Source organism: Arachis hypogaea, chromosome 11, assembly GCF_003086295.3.
Source record: "Arachis hypogaea cultivar Tifrunner chromosome 11, arahy.Tifrunner.gnm2.J5K5, whole genome shotgun sequence".
In the NCBI taxonomy this organism is placed as follows: domain Eukaryota; kingdom Viridiplantae; phylum Streptophyta; class Magnoliopsida; order Fabales; family Fabaceae; genus Arachis; species Arachis hypogaea.
The window spans coordinates 22,630,741-22,642,442 of NC_092046.1; the positions used below are offsets into that span (position 1 = coordinate 22,630,741).

Consider the following 11,702-nt stretch of genomic DNA (forward strand, 5'->3'; position numbering starts at 1 on the left):
AGCACCTGAATTAGTGCGTTCTCTTCCTGTGGCTCTAAAGCAGAGCTTATGATCACGGGAAAAGTGTCATTTTCTCCCAGAAATGCATATTTCAGGGATGGTGGTAGTGGTTTGAGCTCGGGTTTAGGAGGCTTCTCCTCTTCCTGAGGAGTCTTCAGAGGTTCCTCTGTTTTCTCTTGTTCCTCCTTATCAGGCTGAACATCTTTAAAAATGTCCTCTAGCTTTGATTCGAGACTCTCAGTCATATTGACTCTTCCACCAGGGAGTCATTAATATCAACGCTCAAGCAATCTTTTGATGTGTCTGGATGCTACATAGCTTTGACAACATTCAACTTAAACTCATCCTCATTGACTCTCAGGGTTATCTCCCCTTTTTGGATGTCAATGAGGGTTTGTCCAGTTGCTAGGAAAGGTCTTCCTAGAATGAGAGTTGCACTCTTATGCTCCTCCATTTCCTGCACTACAAAGTCAGTAGCTGTCTTGGTACAATCATCCTCTAAGGAGCATGGTATCATAAAGCTTCCGGGATTTTTAAGCTTCTCTGGTAAGCTTTTCAGAATGACTGCACTACATTCTTCAGTGGGGAAAACTTTTTCAGTTTCTCTCTAATCCTTCTTATGACTTAAGATATTTTTCATGAACTTAGCAAAAGAGGGTATTTGCTCAAGTGCCTTTGCAAATAGAATCTTTATTTCAAGAGTCCTAAGATAGTCTGCAAAGCGGGCAAATTATTTATCCTATTCTGCTTGGCAGAGTTTCTGAGGATAAGGCATATTGGCTTTGTATTCTTCTACCTTAGTTGCTGCAGGTTTATTTCCTATAGAAGTGGTTGGAGAAGCCTGCCTAAGGGGGTTGTTATCAGCACTTGCAGGTGTCTGATCCCCCATTGGCATTTGAACGCCAGAATTGGGTGCTGTATGGGCATTTAACGCCAGATTTCCACCCTTTTCTGGCGTTTGGATGCCAGACTTGGCTATCCACTGGGCTTTTAACGCCAATTTCTTACCCTTTTCTGGCGTTTGAACGCCAGAATCCTTCCTCTCGGGGCTCTTACTGTCCTCAGAGGGATTTTGGGCAGTGGTTTGGTCATCCTCTGTCAGCTGTTCCTTTCTTGGCTTTCTGCTGCCTTGAGTTGAGACATTCAATGTCTTCCCACTCCTTAAATGAACAGCTTGGCACTCTTCTGTTATCTGTTTAGATAACTGCTGTCTTGTTTGATTCAATTGTGCTTCCATATTCTTATTAGCCTTTTCCGTGTCTTGTAGCATCTCTTTAAATTCTGTTAATTGTTTTGTTATAAAAAGCAATTGCTGATTGAGTTCAGCAACTTGTTCTGGAGGACTAAGTTCAGTGGATACTGCTTTAGCCTCTTCTTTCATGGAGGACTCACTACTTAAGTACAGGTGCTGATTTCTAGCAACTGTATCAATGAGCTCTTGAGCCTCTTCAATTGTGTTTCTCATGTGTATAGATCCACCAGCTGAGTGGTCTAGAGACATCTGAGCCTTTTCTGTAAGCCTATAGTAAAAGATGTTTAACTGCACCCATTCTGAAAATATTTCAGAGGGATATTTCCTTAGCATCCCTCTATACCTCTCCCAAGCATTATAAAGAGATTCATTATCCTCTTGTTTAAAGCCTTGGATGTCCAGCCTTAGCTGTGTCATCCTTTTTGGAGGGAAATATTGATTTAGGAATTTGTCTGATAATTGTTTTTATGTTCTTATGCTTGCTGTGGGTTGGTTATTTAACCACCTCTTAGCTTGATATTTTACAGCAAATGAAAATAGTAATAATCTGTAGACATCCTGATCCACTTCCTTATCACGTACTGTGTCAGTAATTTGTAAGAACTGTGCCAGAAACTCAGTAGGTTCTTCCTGAGGAAGACCGGAATACTAACAATTTTGCTGCACCATGATAATGAGCTGAGGGTTTAGCTCAAAATGGCTGGCTCTGATGGGGGGTATACAGATACTACTCCCATAGGAAGTATTAGTGGGGTTAGCATAGGACCCCAGAGTCCTTCTAGACTGTTCAATTCTACTTAGGTCCATGATGGAGAAAGGGAGATGGTGTGGATTGTAAAATAGAAATAAAGTAAAGGAAAATCAAAATATTTTTGTTTTTTTTATTTAATTAGGGATAACCGAATTCAAAAGAAAAGAAAATAAAATAAAATAATTGGAACTAGAAAATAAGTTTTCAAAAACTAAAAGAAAATAAAATAAAATAGATTAAAATAAATAATAAAAAATTCGAATACTAAAATGCTAATGAATTAAAAAAATTTCAAAAATTTTGGATATAATTTTCGAAAATTGGAGAGAGAGAAAGTGGTTAGGGAGTTTTGAAAAAGATATGTCTTAAAATTAAAGATACTTGTAAAAAAATAAATAAATAAAAGAGAATATTTGAAAAAAAAAGATATGAATTTTTTTGAAAGAGATTTGAATTTTGAAATTTTAAAACTAAGATAAGATAGAATAAAAAATTTAAAATAAAAATCTGAATTTTTTAAAAGTAAAAATCGAAACTTCAATTAAAATAAAGGAAAAATATATTTTGAATTTAATGAGGAAAGAGAAAAACAATAAAAGACACCAAACTTAGAATTTTTAGATCAAAACAAAGAAAACAAACAAGAAAACTTTGAATGTCAAGATGAACACCAAGAACACTTTGAAGATCAAGATGAACACCAAGAACAAATTTTGAAAATTTTTAAGGAAATAAGGACACAAAGGACACCAAACTTAAAAATTTTTATATTTTGGACACTAATAATTCAAAAAATTGAAAGAAAAATAAAAAATATGCAATTGACACCAAACTTAAAACATGAAACTAAACTCAATTATTAGTTTATTGGTTTTTAATTATTTATTAAAAATTTTCGAAAACAATCTAGAAAAAGGAAATAAGGATTTAAAAATTTTTAACAAAAACAATAATAAAAGACTCAAATTTAGTAACTCTAAACCAAAAAGATAAACTTTTTTCTAATCTAAGCAACAAAATAAACCGTCAGTTGTCCAAACTCGAACAATCCCCGGCAACGGCGCCAAAAACTTGGTGCACGAAATTGTGATTACACTTTTCACAACTCCGCACAACTAACCAGCAAGTGCACTGGGTCGTCCAAGTAATACCTTACGTGAGTAAGGGTCGATCCCACGGAGATTGTTGGATTGAAGCAAGCTATGGTTATTTTGTAAATCTTAGTCAGGAGATTAATGATAAGAGTGGTTATATTTATGAAAAATAAATAACATAAAATAAATAGTACTTGTGATTTAGTAATGTGAAACAGGCTGAGGTTCCGGAGATGCTCTGTCATTTGAATCTCTGCTTTTCTACTATCTTCTTCTCCAAACACGCATGGCTTCCTTCAATGGCAAGCTGTATGATCCTCTCGGATGAAAACAAATCCATATGCACTGTCACCGCACGGCTAATCATCTGTCGGTTCTCGCTAGCGTCAAAATAGGACCCTTGTCCTTTTGCACACTGTCACTGCGTCCAACATTCGCAGGTTTGAAGCTCGTCACAGTCATCCCTTCCCAGACCCTACTCGGAATACCACAGACAAGGTTTAGACTTTTCGGATCCCAGAAATGCTGCCAATTGGTTCTAGCCTATACCACGAAGGTTCTAACCTCCGGACTCGGTCCGTGGATTAGAAACCTAAGAGATACGTACTCAAGCTGTCGCCCAATGACTACGTTGAGCTCAGATTAAATGGAGTGGTTGTCAGGCACACGTTCATAGGGTTGAGGATAATGATGAGTGTCACGGATCATCATATTCTCCATATTGAAGTACGAGTGAGTATCTTAGAATAGAATCAAGCATGATTGAATAGAAAACAGTAGTAATTGCATTAATCCATTGAAACACAGCAGAGCTCCTCACCCGCACCTATGGGGTTTAGAAACTCATGCCGTAGAAGATACAATATGAAGTGTAAAATGTCATGAGGTTTTTATACTATACTAGTAACTTAGGTTTATAAAAAATGAGTAACTAAGTGCAGATAGTGCAGAAATCTACTTTCAGGACCCACTTGGTGCGTGTCTGGGCTGAGCTTCCAAGCTTTCACGTGCATATGCCCAAAGTTGGCATTAAACGCCACCCTGGGTGCCAGAATGGGCGTTTAACGCCGAAAAAGGTGCCAGTTCTGGCGTTTTACGCCAGAAAGTTTTAGGTTGACTTTGAACATCATTTTGGGCCATCAATTATCGGGCAAAATATGAACTATTATATATTGCTGGAAAGCCCAGGATGTCTACTTTCCAACGCAATTGAGACCGCGCCAATGGGGATTCTGTTGCTCGATAAAATTTATTTCGAGTGCTGGAGGGTCAGAATCCAACAGCATTTGCAGTCCTTTTTCAGCCTCTGAATCAGATTTTTGCTCAGATCCCTCAATTTTAGCCAGAAAATACCTGAAATCACAGAAAAACACATAAACTCATAGTAACATCCAGAAATGTGATTTTTGAATAAAAACTAATAAAAATATAATAAAAAGTAATTAAAACATACTAAAAACTATGTAAAAACAATGCCAAAAAGGGTATAAATTATCCGCTCTCCATTCATCACATAGCAACAGAGGCTGTTGAAGCAATCAATCTCCTTCATGTTTTATTGATTGTAATTTTATTTTTCAATGTATATCTTTCTGTAATTTCTTGAGTGAAAAAAGGCTGAAAGAGAGGAATCAAGAAAAAGCCTATGAGTGATAAAAGGCTGAGTGATACACTTGAGTGAAAAGTCTAGAGTGGTTTCATATTTTTTTAGGATGGTTTTTTGTCTTGTATCCAGTACCAGTGAGGTACCCCTTTCTTAGTTGGGTAAGCACGAAGAATGAAGAATTAGGTATTAGCATAGCCAAGTCAAGTTAGGTTAGAACTTGAGAGGAAGATGATTGTGTCAATCCTGTGGAATTGGTGTATGTAATACTTTAACTATAGTGAAAATTCCACCACAACACTGGATGTAGGTTGCATTGCACAAGGCAACTGAACCAGGATACATGATGGTGTCAGCTTCTCTCTTTCCTTCTCTGTTCTGTTTTCTGATATTCATGAGACAAAAAGAAATTGTCTCATAAATTTTCTGCTGCTGAGTTCAAATATATTCAGATTGAAAGTTTGTAATTAAAGGGTTATTTCATTAAAGTAAAAGAAGGCCATAGATTCAACCCCTCCTTCTCTAAGCCTTCTACAACCTTCAATTGGTATCAGAGCCAAGGTCTCAAGAATCAAGCTTCATCGCTTGGAGTAAAGGTCTAATGGCGAACAACTTGGGCACAATCACAGTTGCCTACACTCTAACTGAAGGCCAGTCAAACAATAGGCCTCCCTTCTTCAACGGAAAGATCTATGCCTACTGGAAAGAGAGGATGTGAATCTTCATCCAATCCATTGACTACAATATATGGAAGATTATTGTAAGCGGCCCCAAGATTCAAAAAAAAAAAAAAACAAGTGCTGATGGAGTGGTAACTCCAAAAGAAGAAACTGAATGGAATGACAACGACATAAAGAAAGTGAAGCTGAATGCTAAAGCCATCAACCTTCTTCACTGTGCTATCAGCATTGAAGAGTACCGATAGGTGTCTAGATGCAAGACAGCTAAAGAAATCTAGGAGAAACTCCAGGTTACACACGAAGGCACTAAATAGGTCAAAGAAACGAGGATTGATATGCTGCAAAAAGAGTATGAGATGTTTAACATGAAGGATGGAGAAAGCATTGATGAAGTGTTTGAGATATTCTCAATCATAATCAACAACTTCGATGCTATGGGAACAACCTACTTAGAACAAACCCTAGTGAGAAAAGTCCTTAGAAGCCTCACAAAGGAATGGGAAACAACATCCACTATCCTAGCCAAAAGCAATAATCTAAGTCTAATAACATATGATGAGATGAGTTGAGATGGAAACCTTTCCTATGAAACCACACACACAAACCAAGACTCAAAGAAAAAGGGAATAACCCTTAACTCAAAAGTTGAATCAAAAGAAAGTGAGTTTAGCGATAGTTTTTCAGATGATAAATTTGTGTTTTTTGTTAGGAGACTTAGAAGGCTGATGAGGAACAAAGGCAAGTACAAAGGGTCAAGCTCAAAGGAGTACAAGAAGGACATGAGCAAGGTGGTTTGTCACCATGACAAGGAAGCTGGACATCTCAAGTACAACTGTCCAAAACTCAAAAAGGAGGATAAAGGAAAGAAAAAAAAGAAGTGAGTACTCATGGCATCTTGGGAAGACCTTGAGAATGATTCGGATGAGGAAGAAGACCCTGAATGCGAAGCTCAAATCTGCTTCATGGCTGGTGATGATCAAATTGATGAGGTAAATTACTATGATTTATCCATAGATGATTTACATGTTATAATTGATGATCTCACACTAAATTCTGCAAAACTGCTAGAAAAATACAATAAATGTCAATATGAAAAAGAAATGCTGAAAGCTGAAAATGATTTTTTGAGAGAAAAGGTGAAGGAAACCGAATGTGCTTTGGATATTATTGAAGAAAATAGATTTCTGAAATCTGAACTTGAAAAACTAAAAGAAAAACACATTATGGATCCTTCTCAAGAGCTTATTGCTGAAAATAAAAGATTAAATGAAATGATTAAAAGATTGAATGGTGATTTAGCAAAATTTGCTCAAAGTTCTAGCAACTTGGACAAATTACTTGCTAGTCAAAGACCATTGTTTGAAAAATATGGTTTAGGATTTGTAACCAAGGAAAGTGCAGTTTTTAATGATTCATCTTTGAAATTTGTGGCTTCTTCATCAAAAACTAAATCCACTTCCAACAAATCTGGTCTTGGATATGTTCCCACATATAAAGAGGAACTTGAAGAACTTTGTCCTAGTGAAACTGTACCATCATCAAGAACCGAACCTACATCAAATAGGTCGGGTCTAGGCTATATTTCAACAAATGAGGTTTTTCTCAAAAAGCCATCTTATAACAACAGAACCTCGTATTCAAAAAGCTCACATGTTTTCAAAAATATTGGTTTTGAGGCATTTACAAAAAGGAAAAGCAACAAAAATTATTTTGTCAAAAGAAATGCTTATCCTTCAAAAACCAGAAAAACTCAACGTTTTAATCATTTCCAGTATCGAAATACAAATCAGTTTCAGCAACATATTTCAGGAAATCATTGCTTTAACTGTAAGAAAGCTGGTCACACTACAAGAAAAAGGCGCATTTGTAACAAAAAATATTGTTACAAAACGTCGAAATTTTGAAACAAAAGTTTTTTGTAACAAAAAAAGGGTCCATTGCAGTAAGTCCCGTTACAAAAAGTTTTTGTAACGAAAATGGAACTGTTACAATTCAATACCATATTTTGTAACAATTTTTTCTGATACAAAAAACCAGAAGCCGATACAAAGTGGTAACAAATTTTGATTTTGAAGGTATTTTTCGTGACAGTCAATTTTTTTCCTATCAAAAAATTTTGTTACAAAACGTAACATGATTTTGTAACATTTTTTTCCTTTAGTTAAGAAAGCAAATTAATTATTTTGTAACAAATTTTTTTTATTACAAATTACATGCATAATTTACTAAATTATTTTTTAAATTAACTAATATATTAACGATTTTAATAAGCAAGTTTACATGTATATAATATGCAAAAATATACATAAGTCAAACAAGATCCTTTTAGCTAAAATTGAAACAAAATAACATTAGCTAGTGAGTACATTGATTAGTTCAACCAAAACATAAAAGTTCTAACATAAAAGTTCAACCAAAACATAAAAGTTCTAACATAGATTAGTGTCTCTATGCATCAAAACATTCTTGAGCCCTCAAGGTAGCATATGGTCACCATTTCAGCATTCCTATAAATAAAAAAAAAACCGAATCAAAAAAGTTAGAAACAAGATATAACACTAATTATAATTTTTCCACTAAGTTTTATCCAAAATGTTTAAAAAAATTTCGGCAGAACCTCCCCTAAAACTTGGATATTTCCACCGTCCACAGTTCCAACAAACACAACCAATTCATAACTTATGTCTCAGCCATACCCAACCAAATTTATCAAACCAAATAATAGGACATTTGTCATTTTTCAACCATGACACAAGTAAAATGTGATAAATAGATCCATATACAAATTAAAGTATACTAATATAAAATGAGAATCATCTACGAGTTCAAAACTTAGAAGTTAAAATTAACTAATTCCTTAAGAATATATTCTCAGAGTTCAAAACTAGCCAATCAAAAATACAAATTATCAAGAATTAATAATTCAATATATAAACTTGGGCTAACTAATCACAATTGCATTAGTACCTTAGAATAATACTCAATTGCATTTTTGAAGTCCTTGTCTCCAAATGCAATATCCCCAAACTTTTTTGTGTTCAATATATCTTGCACTTGTTGTGTCCACTCTTAAAAGAAAGCTGCAACAACATTCTCGGTTAATTGACAAGAGAAACCACAAAAGAAGTTGGTAGAACAAGATATACAATTATAGTCTTGTGAGAAATTACCAAGGGTTTGTGCTAATCAACATCTCAGTACAAATAGAAGAAGAAAAAACAACCAACATAAAAAGTAGATCCAGCCTTGTACACAAATTTATGGTCATTGAGAAAAGCAAAAAAAAAAACATATAACAAATTAATGACTTAAAAAAATGTGAAACGTTAAAACAAGAACAAAAAAAACTAAGACATGGAAATTGAACATTTTTGTACCCCTCTCTTCCTCCGCGAGCTCGCACCGGTGATGGCCTCCTCGCGGCTCCATAATGGTGATGATGGAAAGCCTGCAGCAGACGCGATGGCAGCTCTCTCCCCCTCAGCGATCTCTGGCCTGACCTACGGCTCTTCTCTCCATGCATCTTCTCCCGGCGAAATCGACGGCAATGGCGAGGCATGTGACGGCGGCTTCCGATGGCCTGACCCATGGCTTCCAATAAATTATTAGGACCATCAGCCATCCAGAGACAACAAATTACGTCAATTTTAGAAATGAACCTACATAGGATACACTTGCTTAGATAAAATAAGCCTGGATAACATTTTGACATACTTAGGATACACTTGCTTCACCAACCAAGTAGAAAAGGAACTTGTTAGTTGTTACTTCTAATCCAAACATGAACAATACATATTGATGACAAAAACTGCAAATGAATCAATGAACATACAAGTATACAAGGGTACTGTATGCCAAGTGAGGAACATACTGCATAAAAGTAAAACACTTTCCCGTATTAATAATTAAACATTAGCTAGAAACCTTACAGAATAATAAGGAATTAAGAAAACTTACAGAATAAGCCAATCATCAATGTCAGCAAGATCATCACAAATAGAATAAAGAACAAAATTAGAATTCAACACTAATGATAACAAGAAATGTTCAAATGTGACATGAGAAAGCTTCTAACACAATCACCAAGTTCAAAACTGAGAGATCAGGGCTAACAATGCACCCGCGAACAGACTTTCTCCTACGCTCTCCATTGCGCCTTCCATATCCATGGAAGCAAGGAGTTCCTGCCCAGATGCATGGCAATCAACATTAAGTAAGTCAAAAGAGCTAAAAACACTTGGTAATGAAAACTATGAATTGTGCACCCTACTTATAGCAAGACAAAGCCAAAATGAATGGCATGTATTATTGAATAGTTTATAGTCAACTAAGGAAGGAACCTTTAATCTTTAGAATAATCATACCTCTGTGAAGCAAAAGACGAACACGACCAGGGGTCAACACTCCTTGCTTCATTGGGAATCCTTGCTTGTCACAGCCACCGGTGATTTTGAAGACATAGGGTTCATTATGTAATCGATATCAATAGATGAATCTGAAAAAAATACTACATTTACACTAACAGCAATGGGACAAAAATTACAAAGCTTCAAATTATAACAAGAAATCCGGAGCACTATAATGTATAAAGAAAAAATAGAAGAAGCACTATTCTAGAGCACCGCCACTTCAAAGTGGCATTCTTTAACATAACACAGTATACAACACAAGAACAACAACAATAGCAATAAGAAAGAATTGAAAAGAGGAACGGTGACTCCACGAACGGCGACTGGGCGCAGCAGGGCGAACAGAGCCTCCTCCTTTTTCCTCTGTCTTCCTCTCTCTACGCGTCTGTCTCTCCTGTGCGTCCTCAGCGTCGTCCATGATGGGAGATGCGACGGCGGTGGAAGCTAGCAACGACCCGCTCGCGATGAAGACGATGACGGCGGCGGCTTCCCTCGGCGACAGCAGAACGCAAACTGACGGTGGCGATGGAGGCACAGCGGCGCTCCTTCCTCGCGGAGCTCTTCCTCTCGCTCAACGTCTCCTCCATCCTGACAGCGACACGACGGCGCGGCAGCAGTGATGCCCGCCGGCGCCATCCTCCCTCTTTCCCCTCTCCTTCTCTTGTTCTCTGATTCCAGCTTCCCCCTTTCTTTCCCTCCCCGTTCTTCCCTTTCTCTTGCTGTGTGTGTGTGTTTTTGTGTTGTGTGAGTGCATTCAAGGGAAAGGGGGGTGTGACGGCTAGGGTTAAGGTGAGTGAGTGGGGGTGAGTAGGATTAGAATAAAATTAGATTTTTTTGTGTGACTTAACAAAATTAGAGTTAGAATTTTTAATTTGAGAATTAGAAATTGTTTTTGGAAAAAATATAAAATTAAAATTTTTGGATAAATTGAAATTTAGTAATTTTAATTAAATATAGAGTATTAAATATTTATGAAAATTATATAAATTTTAATTAATTTTAAATTTAAAATTTTATCGCTTTGATTTGATTACTTTTTGATAAATAAATTTTTGAAAATAAAATCATGAATAGTGAAAGTGAGAATTACAATTAGAGTTTTTATTTTTTAATTTTAACTATTTTATTTATATTTAATAATTAATTTATTTAATTTAAAAAATTAATTTTTAGTCAATATTTAAGACTTAGTTATTAGTAAAAATTATATACTAGTTGTATAAAAAAATATAAAATAATATATACTATTTTTAAAAATTAATCATTTAATCTTGAATTTTTTTATAAAAAATAATTAATTAATACAAATAATATTTTAAAATATTAAATTTTTAAAACAAAATAAAATTATCTTAAAGATTTAAATATTTCAAAATAATTTTTTCTAGTTACGAAAATTCTTGTATTTTCTGACAAACAAATAATTTGTTACAAACAATATTGAATTTCGTGAAAAATTAATTTTTTGTTACAAAATAATTAGAGTTTTTGAAACAAATTGATTATTTTGTTACAAAATATTTTAAAATTTTGCAACAACTTGATCTTTTGTTACAAAATATTATAAAATTTTGTAACAAAACATCGTTTCGTTACAAAAGCCAATATAATTTGTAACAAAAAAATTAAATTATTACAAAATAACAAAATATTTTGTAACAAATTATATTGTTGTTACAAAACATTATTATTATCTAACAATCACTAATTTTTGTTACAAAAAACTAATTTTTTGTAACAATTTTAAATTTGTTACAAAGTTTTTGTTACAAATATTCCATTTTCTTGTAGTGTCACTTTTACTCACAATGTTTCATTGAAAAAAGAAGAGTAGGAGACCAAGTTTACAATGTTGTTTGTGACTTTAATGCACTTGGGCAACCAAGGTGGATTAACTTCAAAGGATCCAAATT

The 11,702-nt window shown here is 34.8% G+C and overlaps 1 protein-coding gene across 1 annotated transcript; it reads left to right on the forward strand.

Moving 5' to 3' along the window:
• Positions 1-9,494: 9,494 nt before the first annotated feature.
• On the forward strand, positions 9,495-9,842 carry LOC112723818 (uncharacterized). The gene is made up of 2 exons (XM_025775220.1): positions 9,495-9,574; positions 9,755-9,842. Exons 1-2 carry the CDS (start codon positions 9,495-9,497, stop codon positions 9,840-9,842), a joined length of 168 nt encoding a protein of 55 aa, XP_025631005.1.
• Positions 9,843-11,702: the final 1,860 nt, after the last annotated feature.